Source organism: Gallus gallus, chromosome 2 (genome assembly GCF_016699485.2).
Source record: "Gallus gallus isolate bGalGal1 chromosome 2, bGalGal1.mat.broiler.GRCg7b, whole genome shotgun sequence".
NCBI classification, from domain to species: domain Eukaryota; kingdom Metazoa; phylum Chordata; class Aves; order Galliformes; family Phasianidae; genus Gallus; species Gallus gallus.
The window spans coordinates 97,343,793-97,362,948 of record NC_052533.1 but is presented as its reverse complement, the minus strand read 5'-3'; the positions used below and the strand labels follow the sequence as shown (position 1 = coordinate 97,362,948).

Below are 19,156 nucleotides of genomic sequence, written 5' to 3'. Positions count from 1 at the left end.
CCTTTTAACAAAAAGGAAGGAGCAACAGATGCAGGCAGTGAAAAATGTAAATACTAAGCTACAAGGTAGCGTGAGGATGTTTCCCACAATTACGGTAGTTAACAGCATAAATAGCCCTCAGGAAAGTCATCTGGGCTGCTACAAGTATACCACATCAATTATTGTTCTCCATATTAAAATTGTCTGTTACCTAAGGGCAGAACAGCAGAAGAGCCAGCTGCATGCAACCTGCAGTAGCAGTAACTTGCCTTTTACCAATGAAAGGTTAGCTATGCTACATGTAATGAACAGTTCCAACATCTATATGGTTAAACTGCAACTTCTCCCACACTTCTTCTGAAATGAAAGAGATCAGGGAGGAGGATTTCCAACATATACTAGATGAATCCTCTAAAGACAGCAGAGTTAGCTAAACTGCAGTCAAATAAATAAATAAACCTTGCGGTTTTCAGGCAAATGTTTGGCAGCAATTCATTCTTCTGAACCTATAAGCCCAATACGACAGGTTCTTTGAATGACTAGCACCAAGTATTTCATATATCCAAAGTGCAAGCCAGCTTCTCAAATACTTGCTTCAAAATTGCAACCCAACAGGAAAATAACTACTGCTAGAAGTAATTTGTCAATCCTACATAAGATGGAGATCATCTAGGAGAAAAGAATGCAACACAGAAACATTCAGAACAGATTTTTTCCTGTGGTTTTGAAACAAATTAGCTGTCAGTGATTTGTAGAATAACAAGAAATACTGACTAATTAAAAATACTAAAGTATGTGAGCATGATTTCTAGAAAAATCATGCCAATAATTTACTGGCTAGTTAGCTCCTTTCATTCTGCCAGCAATGGACAGTTCTAGAAATTAAGAAGAAATGGTGTAGGCCCATTAATTTATCATTTTGTTCATTACAAATCAGTGACAGATGACTGTGCCAACGTTGCAGAATAACATTCATTAATAATCAGCACTCCCAGCTAAGAAACATATGTTCAAGCTTTTTGAGCCACTAGATGCATATTGTATGTGTTAAGAAATGGCAAATTATGTCTTACAGATAGTAGTTGTGATTATATGCCTTTTTTTAAATTTATTTTTAAAACCAAGAGTGAAAATTGGGACTTTGAGATTTGAGGTACCACTGAGCCTACAGAAAGACAGGAAACTGTTCCTCACAGCAGTATTTCCATGACCTGCTGCTATACAGTTTGAAAACAAAATCCAAAAGCCAGAACCAAGACAGCTTTCAGAGCATGCTTGGGCATCTACTTCCATGGGAGCAGAGACAGTCTAGGACTTACTGTAAAGGCTAAATAATTTAGTCCTTAAATCAAAAATGAGACAGAAAAATTCCTACGAGTTCTCTCTGAGTACAAATGCTCTCTGTTCAGATGTAATACCCAACACCAGTCTTTTTTTACTTATGATCCTTTGATCTAAGCTTTGAAGTTGTTATGTTTTGTATTTCTTTTAGGAAGCAATAAAAATGGCCACTATATACTCACTTCTTCTTATACTGAAGGAGGCAAAACATTTTTGGATGAGATTTGACCTTCAGCATTCAACTTTAGCTGCCAGGCTCTACCAACAGCAGCACATACAAAGGAAGTGATTATTCCCCTCTACTAAGCCTTTATTAAACCACACCAGGAGTGAGCGAGATCACACGGCATGTGTGGGATAACCAGGGGATCAGGACTTGCTAGCACGGGTTCACAAAGGGCAGGTCCTGCTTGACCAATCCAGATGGCCAAGAAGACCAACGGTATCCTGCCTTGTATCAGAACCAGTGTAGTCAGCAGGAGCAGGGAAGTGATCGTCACCTTGTACTCCACACTGGTGAGGCCGTACCTTGAGTACTGTGTTCAGTTTTTGGCCTGTCATTTCAAGAAAGACATTGAGGCCCTGGAAGGTGTCCAGAGGAGGGCAATTAAACTGTGAAGTGTCTGGAGCACAGGTCTTATGAGAAGCAGCTGAGGGAACTGGGATTGTTAATCTGGAGAAGAGGAGGATGAAGGGAGACCTTATTGCTCTCTACAACTCCCTGAAATGAGGCTGTGGAGTGGCAGGTTCTGCCTCTTCTACTGTGTAACTTGTGACAGGACAAGAGGGAATGAACTCAAGTTGTTCCAGGAGAGATTCAGATCAGATATTAGGAAAAATTTCTTCTCTGAAAGAGTGGTCAGGTGCTGGAATGAGCTGCCCAGGGAGGTGGTTGAGTCACCATCCCTGGAGGTGTTCAAGAAATGTTTAGATGAGGGATGCTGTTTAGTGGGGAAATATTGGTAGTAGGTGGATAGTTGGACTAGATGATCTTGGAAGTCTTTTCCAACCTTGATGATTTTATGCTTCTACAGAGTACCTCACCTAATTTTGGCCTGCGCCAGGACAAGGAATATGCTGACAAACTAACAAATACATGGAGGGAAGCCCCCAAGACAGTCAGAGCTAGACTTCAAAGCTCTTTGAAAAGAAGCTGCAGGACCGGTGCTCATTCATACCAGAGACAAGACAACTTTCGGGCACCTCGCAGCAATCCCCCAACACCGATGGAAGGCTATAGAGATGATGGAGCCAGGCACTTTGCTAAGGTATATACTGAGAGGCAATGACCATAAACTGAAGTCAGGAGGCTGTGAGGCTATAAGGAGGAAAAAAAAAAAAAAAAAGATTGTGAGAAAAATTAAGCACTGAAAGAGGTTGTACACTTCCACTCTGCAGGATTTTCAGAACCCGAAAAGAAAAAGGCCTGAGCAGCCTGGTTTAAATTCACTGTTGACCCTGCATAAAGAAGAAGGTTGGAGAAGAGACCTCATGTCGTCCATTCCTGCCTGAAAAGCTCCGGAATACTGTGAAGAGGGAGACAAAGAGACAGAGCAGAACCTATCTGATAATCATCACAGAAACCTCGCATGGGGAGTAGCCAACTTCAAGTGCTTCAGAAGAATGTGTTTGAAACCCAAAATGAATAACTAAGGAATTAGTTGCCCTGCAGGAGAATATTATTCTAACTCCTCAGAACAGATGCTGGTTTTAGAGACATAACTTGCTCATTCTTTACTATTTTAAACACCTGGTATATTCTTATTTCAGTGTATTTTGACAGTGATAAATGTGTTAACCACGCAGGCAGGATACTCTGGTAATAAGATTTTTTTTCTTTTCTGTTTGCAATATTGTGTAGCGTTGGAATAATCCTATCACGTTTATGTTTCAAGGGCAACAGGAAGACAGCTTCCTCCACAGAGGAAAGAAGCAAATGGAATTCCCCCAAATATAGTAACTGGGCATAGAGCTGTCAGGAAATAACCAGATCTCTCCCTTCTGCACTTCTAATGATACAAACCGCTTCATCCTCTGGGGCACACCAATGAAACAGGAGTTTCTGCTATTTGTTTCCTACAGCCAATGCAGCAGCCTATCTGCACGAAACAAGATTCACACATCACCTCTTCTCTGCATTTGAACACGTACTTCTTTATAGTAAGAGATAAATTGTTAAATGATTAGGCCAACACTCACTTCCAGACCCTAAAGATGGAACAGTGGGCTGTCTTAATGCTCCTTAGTATGCCTGCACGCTACAATAGATATATAGTAGGTATCAAGAGTGGCTTATTATTACTTCCAAAAAGTGACAGTGGCTTATTATTATTTCATATAAGGCTATTGTATATTAAAGGAATTTCTGTATAACATCTCAATAGTATAATAAAATACAATGGTCTGCTGAAACATACATAAAAGAGTGTGTTTACTTTTGCAGGAAATTGATGCGAAATGTCTGTAGAGGTCTTTGACCAACTGTGACCAACCATTGCATTTGCAGATGGCAATGAAAAGCTGTGAGAAAGTTTTTGATGTTTATGGACACTAATGGGCATGACAACTGAATTTGTTGATTCAGTTCAATGAGACTAAACGGATGACAAGCTGAACAATACAGAAGGGTACTTTAAGATGCATTGTGCCACGAGAATTTTACATGTGCTCAGTATTTCTTTCACTATAGTTTGCTTCAGAGCATACACATAGACACTGTGTTTCAAGGTCAAACAAATCAAAAGATTGGAACCTGGGAGGAAGTTGCTCTGGCTCAAAAAATTGTAAAATAGGACCTGTTTTATCCAATGTGGGACTTCTTCCATGACAAAAGCATCCCTTGCAGAATAGCAAAGGAGAATAAATCTCTCTGATCACTAACCCTTATAAAAATCACAGAGCCTACAGTTAAAAGGAACCAGCCATCAAACAAGGAGACAAAGTCAATTACTGGATTCAATTTGAAAGGAGCAGGGAACAAATTTAGGGTTTGTATGGTGCAGAGTAAATAAGGTTTGTGTCATTGACTAGGCTTTTTTCAACCCCAATTCATCATGTTTTCTATGCTTCAGCTTGGGGAATATGAAGGTTGCGTAGCTGTCAGCTGAGACTTATGGTCTGCCACTCTAACAAGCACAGCCAGGCTGGCATAAGGAAGGCTTCCAAACACACACCAGGGAAATGAAAGGCCCCGTCCAGGCAGCACGAAGGGAAATATGTTTTTATAGTAAAATGGACACAAAAAATACTGCCGAATAAAGTCCAAAGGCCCTGACCAACATATCACACCAAAGAAAAAGAAGCTTAGAAAGATTTGTCACACTGGACAAGTAGTAGTTCACCTATTATAGAGGGAAAGCACAAAGACTTCCCCCAATCAGTAAATGTAGGAAGATGGTTAACAAAATGCCTTTAAAACTGCATGAAAGGCTTTTGTTCTGCTCGTTAGAAAGGGAAAGTGGATCAGGCTGCAGAAGAAAATCACCAACAATGTCAGAGAAAACGTGACATCAGACCTACACAGAGATTTATAAGAAGAAACACAGTGAAAAGAAGGAACTATGGAAATTAGAGTTTTTCCAGTTAAAAACTATTTTCCACAATGTGCAGTACTACGCTGGATTGAGGTTTTTTTGTCGTTGTTTTGCTAAATTTGACAGTGAAACGTTGGAAGTGCTATATTTGACTTGAACTTTACCAGAAACTTTTCAAGATCACAGCAATAGCACTTTATCCAAAGCATTTTTCAAAGAGTTTAATGATTTCCCTTTTTTCAGTTTAGAGAAAACAAGCTATGGAGATGGTACTTTTTACTGTATTGCATTATTATTTCACTATATTGCAAATACACACGCCTAGCACTAAGCTAACAAATAAGAGACATAGGCCATGCTTCATAGAGCTTTGTTATTCTAGGTTAAGCAGTAATTTGATGTGTTAAATGCCTAAAGAAGAAAAGGAGAAGGAAGAATCAAAAATATCATGCAGTTTCTCAGGCTGATGGCACATGAGAATGCTTTGACACACAGCACTTTCACTTGAAGGAAACTAGCACTTAGAGATGATGAATTTCTACACAGATATGTAGAATTGTTGTCCCCAAAGAAAATGGCCATGTTACCAATGGCTCATGCAAAAGTGTGGAAAGGAAATCTAAACCTGCACTTCCAGCATAAAGAACTACTCCTCCTAAAAGATGCTTTGCAATATACATGTCCCTGGAAGTGATTTGGTCTCCGACAAAGCTTCAAAGTGTGATGTTTTTCAGGCTTTTGTCTTGTAGAAGTGGTTTTAAGTATCTGTGTTACAAAAATTCAGCTTTAAGGAATATAACATGGCAGGTTTTCACATTCTAGGCATTGAGAGAAGGATGAGTGAATTGAAATATATTCCAGCAATCGCAGTGCAGCTATAAATGTTGTCTAACAATACCCTCACAGAAGGAGGCCAACAACATGACAACATGACCTAATGTTTATTTACAGCTATTAAAGTTTTCTACATAAATCAGGATTTATGGAAGACAAATTTCTCTCACTTGTCTTTGGCTTATGAATCAATCTATTCTCAGAAGTTAGAAAACTGCTCTTCTGGAAGATGTCATAAAAAGCCATGAGTATAACAAGGGAGAAAGAAACACAACACACCAAACAGGTGCAGCCACTATGCAAACATGTTTCATATCCCAGACATTTTCTAATTTATCACCGTGTATTGAAAGTAAATTCAAAGTAAATGTCACTGTATTAAATTGCTAGAGGTTAACAGGTGATTTGCCATACAAGCAAGCCAACAATACCAGTGATACCAATGCTATAATCAGCATTACTTTTTACAATGGGAGATGTATACATTCTTTTTTACTGATCAGCCCTTTCTTAGCCTTTCAGCATCTTCCTGCATTTGACATAAGCTCAATCAAAATTTAAGGCTAAACTTACACTTGCATCTTGGATTACATAACTTCCAGCATGAGCCATTGATAAAATTTATTCCACAAATTACCTAAGATCTAATTTCTCCAATAATGTATCTTTTACCAAAAATAAAAAAACCCAAACATTAGTATACAGTTTGTTGGATGGCATTAGCACAGCTAGAGACAAGACAGCACTTGTTTAGCACCTCTCGACTCCAGTAGAGTTTGTGTATCCCTCAGCACAGTGAGAATCTTGCACACGCATCCTTATCAGAGAAATAATTTGCAGTTTCCTCTGTGACTTCTGAACAAGGGGCAAAACTGACCCTTACTCCAATACCACTTAAACATTTCAGTGTTAAGTTATGGTTCTGTCAAGCTACATTAACAAATTAGTGTCTTGGAAACAGTAGACGGAGTATGTAATGTCTGCAGTCCTGGGCTTTATAGTATTTTGCCAAAAGGGGAGTGATTGGTGTATCACTCACAAACGCACAGACTTGCTTCTTCAAGCTTTACTTCATTTCTAAGAAGAGCCTCCAAACTGCAGATTGCACAAATGAGCTCAGAGGGGTTATGCTACACTGCGCCGTCCAATCACTCCAATTGTAGAAGCGGCCTGTCCCAGATCTCCATATCTGTGGGGTTGGTTTTAGTGCAATCCTCATCTCTTTCTCTTCAGAATTGGACAACTGATAGGAAACTCAGAGCTGTTAATTTCTACAGTTAATCTTAACGGTTGATTTTATGCCTTGTAAATGTTATTCTGAAGTGTTAGAGTAAACAGAACACTAGACTGTTGTTGATTTAAGTGATTATACATACTTTTTCCCATCCAAAGGATTATTTACTGAGGCAACAAACTGAAAACGAATTAAAGAGTATTCCTTTTCATTTGCAGCAGAGTTCACCCACAGTATTCATTGCTACAGGATATCATCAAAGCTAACATCATAGCTCAGAATTAATGAAACACAAGAAATCAAGATACAGAATAGCAACCTTTACGTGACATTCGGGTTTTACTACTGCCTACTCAGGACAGGAAATGGACAGGTAAGACTCAGACAAAGTCCATTAATTCAACCACATCCTGAGCATAATGCATCAAAGGGTACACTCCAAAACAAAGATATGGTATAACTCAACTCTTAGGCTTTTTCTTTTAAATATTCACAATTTTAGCTGGCTCATCTGACAAAGCAACCCCCAGCATGCCAGCTCCTCTCAGGACAAGAATCAGCAGACTCTGTTCGTCATATTTCTGCCACCAACACATGAATGTTTTCTGAAAACCTCTTATCTGCACGCTGCTGACTTCTGCCCTGTTTAGCTTCAGAGATTCATTGGGATGACACATGAGGAGCTGTGACCACCTCAAAAGTAATGCTGCAGATAACTATAACTATTTCACCCTACAAAACAGATAGGAGACAAATGAACTACAAATATTGTCTCATCTGCTGTAGCACAGGAAGAAAGTAACGCCACGCATCCTTTTAGTAGCTTAGCAAAGACATACTTTGAGTATCTTTGAACCACCTGAAGATATAATTAAGGCTTACACAATCTATGTGGCTACATGGGCCTTTTCCTTCATTAACACTTGCTGACACAACTCTCCACGAAAGGAAACCTGTTTCAAACAGGCTTTTTCCTTGGAGTTCTGGAGTCCAACAGAGGAAAATCATTACTGGTATCCATCCCTCATGTGAAAGGTTATCCTCGAAACCGGACACACCAAATTCTCAAGGACTATCACAGCAGTATGTAAAAAGAGACTAAGAGAAGCTGGAGCCTGGGCATCCAGATGTTCTGCATGCATGTGCAAAAGGCTTTACTGCTATGGGCTGCAAACTCTGAAGACCCTCCCAGATACCACCCCATGAAATGTACCCACCTCTCCCTTTCCTACAGTTGCTGTAGCAGCACCATCTGGACTGAAGCCAGCCTCCTCTGCCAGCATTCACAGCAGCTCCAACCAGCACCCTAGTAGAGATGTACCATGCAATGACCTTAGTGCTTTGGTGATTACCTCTCACATATTCAGACTTCTAGCAAAGAAATGTGATAACAAACAAGTCATAGTATCTTTTGTGTTGGAAGGCCATCTAGTCCAACTCCCCTGCAATGAACAGGACACCTAATGCAAGATCAGATTGCTCAGAGCCCCTCCAGACTTGTCTAATGGGTAGTACTACTTCTCAGTAATGGTGATGGGAGGATAGTTGGACTAGATGATCTTGTAGGTCCTTTCCAGCCTTGTGATTCTATGATTCTAAAGGACTGGCGTGCTCTCTCCCCAGACCCTGCAGTCACCAGGAAAGTTGCTTGCTCTCTCCAAGAAACTCCAGAATCAACAGCCTCCCATTGGTTTCTATGCCAAGGTTCAACACTGTAAAAGAAAGGCACCCACCTGGCAGGCTCCGAGTGGACCAAGTCTGTAGCTCTGTTAACATTTCATCTTAACCATTATGTGCATTCAAGCCACTTAACATAATCGTTAGGATAAATAAGTACAGGTAGTAAGAACTTAAGGGTAGGTGTTTCGTCCCCGTTTTCTGTGAGACGTATCTTCAGAGAGCTTTCCCTGCCTGCATGCCAGATCACGGTGGTCACAGTCACCCTGAGATGGCCGCAGAGAGCCATAAAGCAGGAAGATACTGCCTCCCCATTCTCCCCAAAACACTTCTGTTTGTATTTTAACTGACCTAAAATGGAAGCCAATGAGATTTTAATGACATTTGTTTTTTGTGAACAAGAAAATCTAAGCCCGATCCTACCAGCCTGGAAAATATTATTCCTGCAAGGTTGCATCATTTTTTTCCCCTTGACACCTTTCACCTGCTCGCACTGAACTAGGTAAACAGCAAAATTTCCCTTCATAAAAGAAGCCAGATATATTTCTAAAACACTTGAAGAGGGGAGGAAACCTAACAGCCATTTTAGGATCCCTCGTGCAAACTGGCATTTACATTTATCAGGGTTTTTTTAGCTTGCTACCCATTAAGTGCTTCCTAGACTTTTTGTTGATGTAACCAACATTTTTATGAGTGTTCTGGGACAGCAGCAGGGTTTTAAAATGTAACAGGAAGTCTATGTGAATCTCTCTCATGCTGTTCTCTATCATTCTTCTCAGAACACCATAATAAATATTCTCCACTATAACAACACAGATCAGTTTGGTCTTCCTTTGCCCTTTTTTCAGTAGCTGGACAATTTTAAAGAGTAACAAGCAGCACATTTGCAGCCTAGGTGAAGTTTGTTTCAACTTTTAAAATACATCAGCACCTTTTGATGCTTGTGTATACACATACAAGCACCCATATATACTGTCACATACAATGTCACTGCTCAGATTTTCCTCCAGTCTGAGTGGTCCTGCGTCACGACTTGCTTTGTCATCACCATGGTGTAACGTCAGCTGTATGAGCTGACACACAGAACCCACAACACCACCTGCAAACTGCCACAACACGTCCTATTGTAGCACCATTTTGAAACAGCCACCTCCAGGCACTCTAAAAATAATAGAGGATGACACAGTTCACTGCCTCCACGGTCTTGCTTTAATGTTAAAGAGTTGTCCAGCAGTTACTCGTCCTGTAGAAAAAAGCGCATAGTAAAAACTCAAAGCATCAAAGCATGCAGGGAGGTGCTGCTTTCTGAAATATTCTTTAAAACACATCATTTAAGCAGCATTTGAGTACCTGCTAATGAAACAACATAGGTATTTCCTCTCCAAAGTTTCCATCTGCGCTTGTTAATTTAAGCAGAAAAGCCAAAGAGCCCCACGCACACTGGAACCTATTTTTTTCCTTCAAAGGCAGAATAAACACCTGGATCCCACTGGCTGTGCTCAGGAGGCCAATCCAACAACTGAACTTGTGAATACTGCCTATGTTTACAAAAATTCAACGTAATACACTGTTGATGTTCTGAAGAGATGACCATTCTGATTCATCCAATGTCTCTCCGATGAATCACACTCAGTGAAAGGAGAACTAAAAGCAATTCCCCCATCTACCAGCAGTTTGAAGATGTGGCTTGAAGGAACAAGTCGAAACTTCCAACTAAGAGCTGAACTAGCAAACACTAATACCTGTGCTCACCCCCTGACAACAAACAAAATAAAGCCACCAACAAAGACAACAGCGCTCCCAATGCTCCTACAGATCTTACCTCCTCTTGGTCAAAATTCAAAAGTTCAGAAAGCAAATGCAGCTTCTGGGAAGTGCCTGGGCTGGAGCTGGCTTCCCAAAGCCAATCTTTCGATACCGTGCAATTCAACAGTCAGAAACTGGGGAAGCTTTTTTCCAGCATTTTTTTTCTGGTGCGCCATCTGAAAACACTAATATTTTCCTTAAAACAAAACTAATGAATCGTGTGAGAAAGAAAACAATTGGAGACGAAATAATTAAAAACTGTTATCAAGTGATGTAAACCACAGCATTGTGGTTTGAGTCTTTATGAATCAAGAAAAGCAATTAGGGAAAGATGGTTTTGATGTCTGAGTTCAGACAGAGACAAAGAACGTTTTGCACATTTGAAGTTCATATGAGCAACAAAAAAACAACAGGCTTATGCTAAGAGCCAAGCTTTAAATAAATAAAAACTTACAAAATAAAAACTTAATAAAAAACTTAACTGAACACTTCCCACCACGGTTGCCAAAAGCTCCTTGGCCCCTGTCCCCCCAATTTGTCATTTGTTTGTACAGTATTGTATTACTGCGATACAGGGGCATATCACGTTGCATTAATCTCACTAAAAACAAGCATAGAAACAAATCTCTGTCTTATTACAGAGCACAGAACTTGATTTGCAAGGAAGTTTCGTGTTCCCATCAGTTGTTTTTTAAGCCCTGGGTCTGCATCAGACTGGGCATAACATTTTGTCAGGAAAATAAGAGGATGGTGAATTAGCCTGAAGCCAGAAGGGGACAAGCAGTGAAAGCTGTTCATTTGGGGCATTTTATACCTCCTGTCTTCAGCAGCCACCGCAGACACTTTGCTCTGAGCTGTAAGTGAACACACCGAGGGTTCCCTGCACAAGGTGACACTCATCAGCACTTCGGATCTGATCCTAAGAGGTTCTCATAATAAACGGTGCATTCCCAAGTACGTGCTATCTTTTCAAAGTTTGGAAAGTATTTCATACCAGCAAAGATGACATGCTTTATTTCAAAAGTAAATCAAGTTGGATACTGAAGTATTAAGGAATTAAGGCATTAACTTTTTTTTTTTTTTTTTGAGTATTTAAGGACTCATATTTCATCTTGGCAGATGTGTTATTTTTAATGAGTGTGCCCCAGCTGCCATTCCCGTCCACACACCTCCTTGGGGCTCTCCAGCCCAGTTAGAAACAGAACAGCAAACCCTACCCCAATGAGAGGCTGCAGCCATTTATCACGTTAACTCACAGCCACAGGGACCCCAGACACAATGCAAAGCTCCGCGTTTCCCCCTCCTGGCACAGCTGCACACACTCACTGCCCAGACAGAGGCAGGAGACACGAGGCATCGCAGCACAGCGAGTCCTGGTGGCAGCCGTTCAGCTCCGGATGTAACCTCACCTTAAGCCATACCAATAAGCATCACTGTGATATATCGAACTCCAAAGAGCCTTTTTCCAGAAGCCCACGAAGCACTTCCTTGAAGCTCTGAGAAGAGCAGCGCATTGGCTCAGGGCCGCTCAGGTGTGGGAAGAGAAGCAGAGTGGTGCGGACAGCAGGGCCAGGCCTCAGCCCAGCGAGCGGCCTGCTGCGGGGCGGTCATGGGGTGAGGGCACAGCACCTACAGGCAGTGCACACTGAGGGGCGTGGGAGAAGCTTATGTCCTGTCACTAATCTGTCTCTCAAGTCGGGCTGAACAAGGTCACTGGGTCCAAAAGCTCTGCAGAAGAACTTCTTTTCATACCCAAGACAGTGTGTAAACCTCGAGGGTTTACGTTTCAATTAATCTTCAGATGAAGATTTATGACCGTAAGCAATTTCTGACATCCGTTCTCAGCGGTGGAGGCATTACTGCAATGCGAAAGCACCTCTGCATGACTGAGCATCAGGAGTCAGGACTGCAAAACCTTTCCATCCGAACTTCTTGTGATACAGAAAGAGTGGTGAGAGCCAACACACGAGTGAGCGCCCAGCAGAGCAACTCCTCCACTAGTGCACAACCACAGCTAGATACCATGGTGTCAGGAGACACCAATTAAACCCACCTCGACACAACTCATTTTCTAGCATCTTTTCCTCTCCCTACACGGTTTTTCACGGCATTCTCATCCATAATCCAGCCACCTTCTGCTTGATTAAGGAAAACACGGATGAGCCCTGATGAGCGTCAATCACAGGGGTGCCCTACACCCTGCTGGGGGATCTCCTGGCACCACCATCCTGCAGCCTCGAGGGCACCCTACTGCCTGCCCCATCCACCACCCAGCACACCAGCCGCTGACCCATAGGCGTGGGGATGGTCACACAGCAGGCAGGGGGCCCCTCACCTGCTGCCAGCAGCCCGTGGGATCACGACTCCTCCAGCACCGTTGGTGGCCACAGAGCCACCTTCGGAAGGGGCGGCGGGTGCTGATAGCTGAGGGTGAGGGAGATGTTGGTGTCGCGGGGCTCCTCGACGGCAGAGCTGCGTGCTCCGGGGCCGCTCGCTGCCCACCAGCACAGGGGGAGCCGCAGCCGGCGCTGGAGAGCGGCCCTCGGGCTGCGCACACGGCTCCGGCTCTTCCCGCCCGCGGCCCCCGCCCGCCCCCGCGGCCCCACCGGGCTCCACAGCGCGGTCCCGCCGAGCGGCCGCCCCGCTTTTCTTTCTTCCAAGTTTCGCGCTGAATAAAACGCGGAGAGCGCGGAGCAATGCGAACGCGTTCACCCACGGCTGGGCACCGCGGTCCTACGTCCAAAAATAATTCCTGCTTTGGATGGCTGCCTGCTAAGTAACGCGGTTTAATAAACTGAAATTTCACTGACCGTCTCTCTCTCTCTCTCTCAAAAATAAAAAATAAATAAAATGTGGAAAACAAACAAACAAAAAAGGTAAAAAGGAAACAGAAAAAAAAGAAAAAAAAAGAAAAAAAGAAAAAAGAAAGAAAGAAGAAAAGAAAGAAAGAAATCCTCCTGAAAAGCTCCGTAAATCAGAGAAGTGCTCCGCACTCTCCCGCGTCGCTGCGCACAGCCGGGACGCCCCGCACCGCTCCCACGCCGGGGCACGGCCGCCTGCGGAGCTTTTGCCGAGCGGAGGAGCCCCGGCGGCGAGAACGGACGGTAACGATAGCGCCGGGATAAGGCGTAACGAGAGCGGCTGAGAAATACGGGGGGAGACGCGAAGTCGAAAGTTTGTCGGGAAAAAAGAAGTGCGGGAGCAACCGCGTGGAAGGGAGCATCCCGGCGGGGCGGAGGGACGTACCGGCAGCCAGGCACACGGGCAGCAGCAGCCTGAAGGTGAGCCCGCACAGCACCTCGGTGGCCATCGCGCCGGGGCAGGACGTCGGCCGGGCGGCCGCGGAGCCGTCCCTGGGTGCGCTGCTCTACGGCCGGCCGTGCGCGGAGCCGCCGCGGCGGCGGAGCATCGCCCGTCCCCGCCTCAGCCGCCTCCCGCCTCCCGCCGCATCCCGCGGCAGCGCCGCGCCGCACCCGGCCCGGGCCACGCACACGCCCGCCCCCTCGGGGCTCCGCGCCCGCCTCCCGCTGCCCTCCTCCTCCTCCTCCTTCTCCTCCTCCTGCCCTCCGCCGCGCTCAATGGAACCTGCCCCCACCTCGATGCTCCGTAGAGCCTGGGGTCCGCCCGCAGCGCTCCTCCTGGGGGTTCTCCTTCTCCTTACGTGACATTTCTTTCCCTTTTTTCCCCTCTCTTTTCACTTTAATTCGCCGGCTTCCCGCCCCAGGCTTCATCAGCCCAGCTGGCAGCAGAAGAAAATTGCCACCTGGAACAACAAAATAAAACAGATCTGAGGTCGCTGGGAATGAACCGGGGTCAATCCAAAAGTAATGCCTCCTATTTCTTTCCATGGAAACTACTACAGCTACAAAGAGCACAGTGACACTATTTGACAGAGCAAATTCTCAGCTATAAAACTGTTCTTTCAGTATAGTCACTGCCAATAGCTCTGCATTTTTGCAAGTGATGAACAAGAGCCTGCGTGCAACAGCATGTCAACATCTACACCAGCAGAAGACTTCATCTACACCAGCAGAAACAGAAGACCAACTATTTCACAACTGCTGTGACCATGTCATTGCTATGAAACTGTTGCCAATGAAGCCCAGCTTTCACTGTTTGGTTCCCCTAAACAGAATACTGATGGAAAGGTTCAACCTCTACTGCCATGCCACCAACATTGGCCTCTGATGTCATAGGCCAACATCATAAAATAAGAGGCATTACTTTTGGAACACCCCTCGTATTTGATTTCTCTGAAAAGCTTTCCCCCATTTGCAACCCACTGCTGGTTTAAGTGCTGCAGGTTTAAAAGGGGCCGCTCTGAGGCTCTGCTGGTGTCCCTGGGTAAAGTGTGCTGAGTAAAGCGGGGGCTGAGATAGCAATGCTGTAGAGAGCTATTAATGGTGTTATTAATGCAGATCAAAGTCCACTTAATCTTGGGCAACACACTGCAATTCCTCCCACTCACACGAGGTGAGTGCAGGCAGAATGCCCTTGTAGTAGGGGCAGTGCTGGAGGAAAACCTTTATCCCATCCCTGGAGGCATTCAAGGCCAGGCTGGATGTGGCTCTGGGCAGCCTGGGCTGGTGGTTGGCGACCCTGCACATAGCACAGGGGTTGAAACTACATGATCATCGTGGTCCTTTTCAACCCAGGCCATCCTATGATTCTATGATCCCTACACAAGATGAGGAGAAAGCTGTGGATAGTGACCCCACGGGGCACCATTTGAATCCTCAGTGCCCGTTCCTGGTGTGGGGCCTCACCTCAGCTCTGAGGTGCCCCTGCGTGGTCCCCTGAAGTCTGGCTGCTTGGCTCTAATTCACTTACGAAAATAAAAAGGTTCTATTAAAGAAAAAAAAAAGTCTTTGTGATTCTGGAGCGCAGATGGTATGTGCTGAACCACGTGCACGTCTGAGCAATTACCTGCTCAGGACTAACTGGCTCTGATATTAGGGTACGTGGAAAGGAAAGGACTCCCAGTATGCCATCTATGAAGCTAAGAAAGGGTCAGCCAGAAATAACAGTCAGTCCACTCCCAGCTCGGCAGGTAGATGTGGGTTCAGGCTTACACCTGTCAGACAGCAGAGCCCAGCAGGACAGATGCAATGGGGCACCCTGCTCTTGTCAACGTGCTGAGGGATCAGGTCTGCAGCGGATAACAGCGGCATCACACAGCACTTACCTCGCTCGTGAAGCATCCCAGCAGTGGTAGCCTCACTCCCAGAACCCCTTCAAAGAGCTCAGGATCTGTCCTGAGAACACCTTACTGAGGAACATCTCCCTCCTTGCCCTGGAGGCCCCAAAGCAGACAGGAGACGCAGTCTGTATGTGTAGCACACATAGCTGAAGTGTTTCTTGCACTTTGGCAGCATGTTTGCAGGTAGTGATCGCTCTTTCGTTTGGTTGTTGTTCTATTCGGTCTTTCAGGTTCACTAAAGCAAGGATAAAGTATTTATTACTTTCACAGTACAGCTACTAAAGTGGTTGCTGCTGTTATTCGCGTGTTCGGGCAGTTTTCAAGGCTTACCGATCTCAAGGGGAGTTCGGATACACGGACCGAAAGGCTCATCTACTGCGGGACCGCCGATCGGCTGCGAATCCGTGCAGCCGCAGTGCCACCTTTTGGCTAAACCGGCCTTCGTGTGAATCCCACGTCCCTTCCCACCCGCTCTGGGGAGCGACCCGTCTGCACGCTCGTCGTTCGGATGGAGCCGCACTCACCTGTCCTCCAGCCGTACCGCTGCGGGATGGGAGGAGCGATGAGTACGCACAGCTTCGGGAGTTCAGCTGTGCACGGGACCAGCAAGAGCACGAACCTGAAAATCAGAGCGCCGTTAGCCAGAGTGGAACGATGAAACCCAAGGCTAAGATACGAAACAGAAAAAGAAGTTGAAGTAATGAGAAAAGCGTCACTTGAGCGAAATGTACATTAAGCAACTTACTGATAGAGAACCGTGGAATTTATTTAGGATCATAGAACCACTGAATGGCTTGGGTTCAAAGGGACCTCAAAGCCCACCCAGCCCCATTCCGTGCCATGAGCAAGGCTGACCCCCAGCAGCTCAGCTGCCCAGGGCCCCATCCAACCTGGCCTTGAGTGCCTCCAGGGATGGGGCACCACAGCTTCTCTGGGCAGCCGTGCCAGCGCCTCACTGCCCTCTCAGTGGAGAATTTCCTCCTAACATCTATCTCCCCTTTTAGTTTGAAATCATTCCCCCTTGTCCTATCACTATCAGACCTTGTAAAAAGTTGGTGCCCCTCCCACCCATAAGCTCTCTTCGAGTTCTAGAAGGTAGCCAACAGAAGTTCTGCAACTGACATCAAAAGCAATTTGCATGCAAAACAGGAGGGCTTCTCCTCCCCTGAAGGACACAAGTTGGTGAAAGTGCACTGGGCCACATCATGTTCCTTTCTCTCCGCAAACCAGAGGACATTGCCAGGCCCTGTGAGCCATCTGGGCCCCAGCACATGCGCTCACAGTGACCTTCCCACTCACTAGCATATTTCTCCCCTCCTCTCAAGCACCCAGTGGGGTGAGAGCATTTCAGCAAGGGGAGGAGGAAGGGGCCTTGCTCACGAAACAGAGGAACTCACATGCGTAAAAGAACAAACTTCCAGTATGGAGAGATTAGCTACAGCTCACCTCATTGCCTCTCCTGTAGCAGTAACTTGGGGGAATTTGGGAAAATAAATTGCAGTTAATATAATTCTGAGGCCAAAAGACATAGCAAGGAAAAAAGAAGCCCCAGCGCATATCATATTCCCAGTTCTGTTAAGCAGAACGTAACCAATCAGAACTGCTGGTTGAAACCCACTGTGTTGATCTGCCCAGCTGTCTCAATCAGTGCTGTTCACAAACAACCTTCTCATCACCTCAGCTACCTCATTTCTTTGGCTGCTGGAATCATGAACTCATGGTGTCATTGTAACACCCACAGAGTTGGGATACAATAACAAGTGTTTGTATATACATGTATGAGTTACCACGGGAAGCTCTGTAAGTGAGTACTAAGCTAGCTGGAGAAATAAAGCTCACCTGTACATGAAGAGGCAGGAGAAGACACCAAAACCTCTTCAGGGCAATCATGGCTGTACAAGGGCATTTTATATTTGTTATCCTTCCAATATGAGACTCCTACTTTGGGGACCTGTGGGGAAGGAGATGGCTTTAATATTTAAGGTGGTGATGAACTGGTGCGTTTTGCCTATTGATCCTTGCTCTGTAAGGCTACAGGAAAACATAGTGCTCCTCTTACCTCTTCTAAAAGCCCTTCTGATGCTCAGCCCACCAGGAGCCATCCAGGGCAGCTTCTCAGCTTAGCCCACATCCAGCTCCAACTGGGGGAAGTGTCCCTGCCTATAGCAGGGGGTTGGAATTAGATGATCTTAAAGGTCCCTTCCAACCCAAACCATTCTGTGACTCTATGATTCTATGACCGAAGCTGACATTGTTCACTTCCAGCATGAACTCAGCTCAACTTCAAGATAGCATTCAAGTTTAGTTCTGGTTCAGTAAAGGTTTTTAAAAAAATCACACAGTTCAACAGTATTCTTGGTTCAGAGTCAGTTTAACTCCCCTGCCCCAGCAGTAGTCTGTAGCTAGCTCATGTTCTTAAGTTATGAGCTTGTCTTGCCTTACAATAAGGAAATTCATTCCAGTCCCATGTATGCCGAGTAGTCATCCTCAAAAATATTCATTGCCCCAGCAGAGCTCCCGGTTCCCTGGAAGCATCCAAATTTCCCCAAGCGGGATTAATCTTCCACACAGTCTCCCATAATTTCACCACCCATTTCAGTTGACTGGCCACAGGGTCTGCAGAAAGCTTTCTAAAATCAGATGCATTACTAAAGGTCTGGGCTTTTTTCCCTGCTGGCCTTTTCACTGTTCGTGTCACCGCGTCTGTCTAGATTTTTTGTCTGCCACGGCAAAAATCTATTGATAGAAACCTTTGTATTTCAAATGCATACGCTGACTGCCAGCCTTGTTCTGCACAGTTACACAGTCTGATCAGTCAGGAAGCAGACAAACATTATTAGCGTTACCTCAGAGCAATGTAAAACACCACAGAGAGCCCTGTCGCCAGCTGAGGCAGTCCTGGTTTGGTCACATTCTGTGGGACACCAAACCTGGCAGAACCCAAACGGTTCCTCAAGGCACTGTTAACCCAATGAAAGCTGCTCCCAGTGCCTGAACGCTTCCACATGTATCAGGAAGGAACCATTAGGAGCAGTGCTCATAAGGAGTCATTAGGACAATGGCATCGTCTGGTGGTTGGTGCAGCGGATCAACAAACAGCACTGAAAAAAAATAAACTAGGAAAAAGAATTCTAACTCATGGCGCATGCTTACCTGCCTGCATGCAGTTACATTTGAAATGGAAATAACATTGAGAGAGGTCGTGCAAATTTTGGAAGAATCATTTCATAAACAGCAAACTGTGAAGTTTTCCCTTCGTGTGAGGAGTTCCAACATGAGCGGTACACTCAAATAACAACCAGGCATGGCACGTAATGAAAACTGTCTGGTATAAGTGCATAACTTGTTGAGATTCATTTTTGATCTGAGGAAACTGCAAGCAATAAACCTCCTAGTTGTCCTTGAGTGAAAGTTAACCATTTAGGGTATTTTTAAAATACGTCTTCATTTCATGTGTACTTGAAGAAAATTTTAAAACGAGACTGGAACCATGATATAAAATGCCATTGCTCTCAGTTATATTCCGTAAGTGAGGTTATTGGCTTGGCTGTA

General features: G+C 44.8%; 1 protein-coding gene across 3 annotated transcripts in view; it reads right to left on the bottom strand.

Moving 5' to 3' along the window:
• PIEZO2 (piezo type mechanosensitive ion channel component 2) overlaps window positions 1–19,156 on the bottom strand; it is a 395,935-nt gene that overhangs the window by 282,038 nt on the left and 94,741 nt on the right. For 2 of the 3 annotated variants that reach the window (XM_025147821.3, XM_046938004.1), the window contains exon 1: window positions 13,651–13,847. In XM_025147821.3, the coding sequence (XP_025003589.2) occupies window positions 13,651–13,714 (64 nt within the window). In that variant the 5' untranslated portion in view covers window positions 13,715–13,847. Of the gene's footprint in view, window positions 1–13,650; window positions 13,848–13,999; window positions 14,168–15,589; window positions 15,840–15,934; window positions 16,224–17,443; window positions 17,556–19,156 lie in introns of those variants that run through there. The other variant, XM_040696651.2, reaches the window with a different exon arrangement.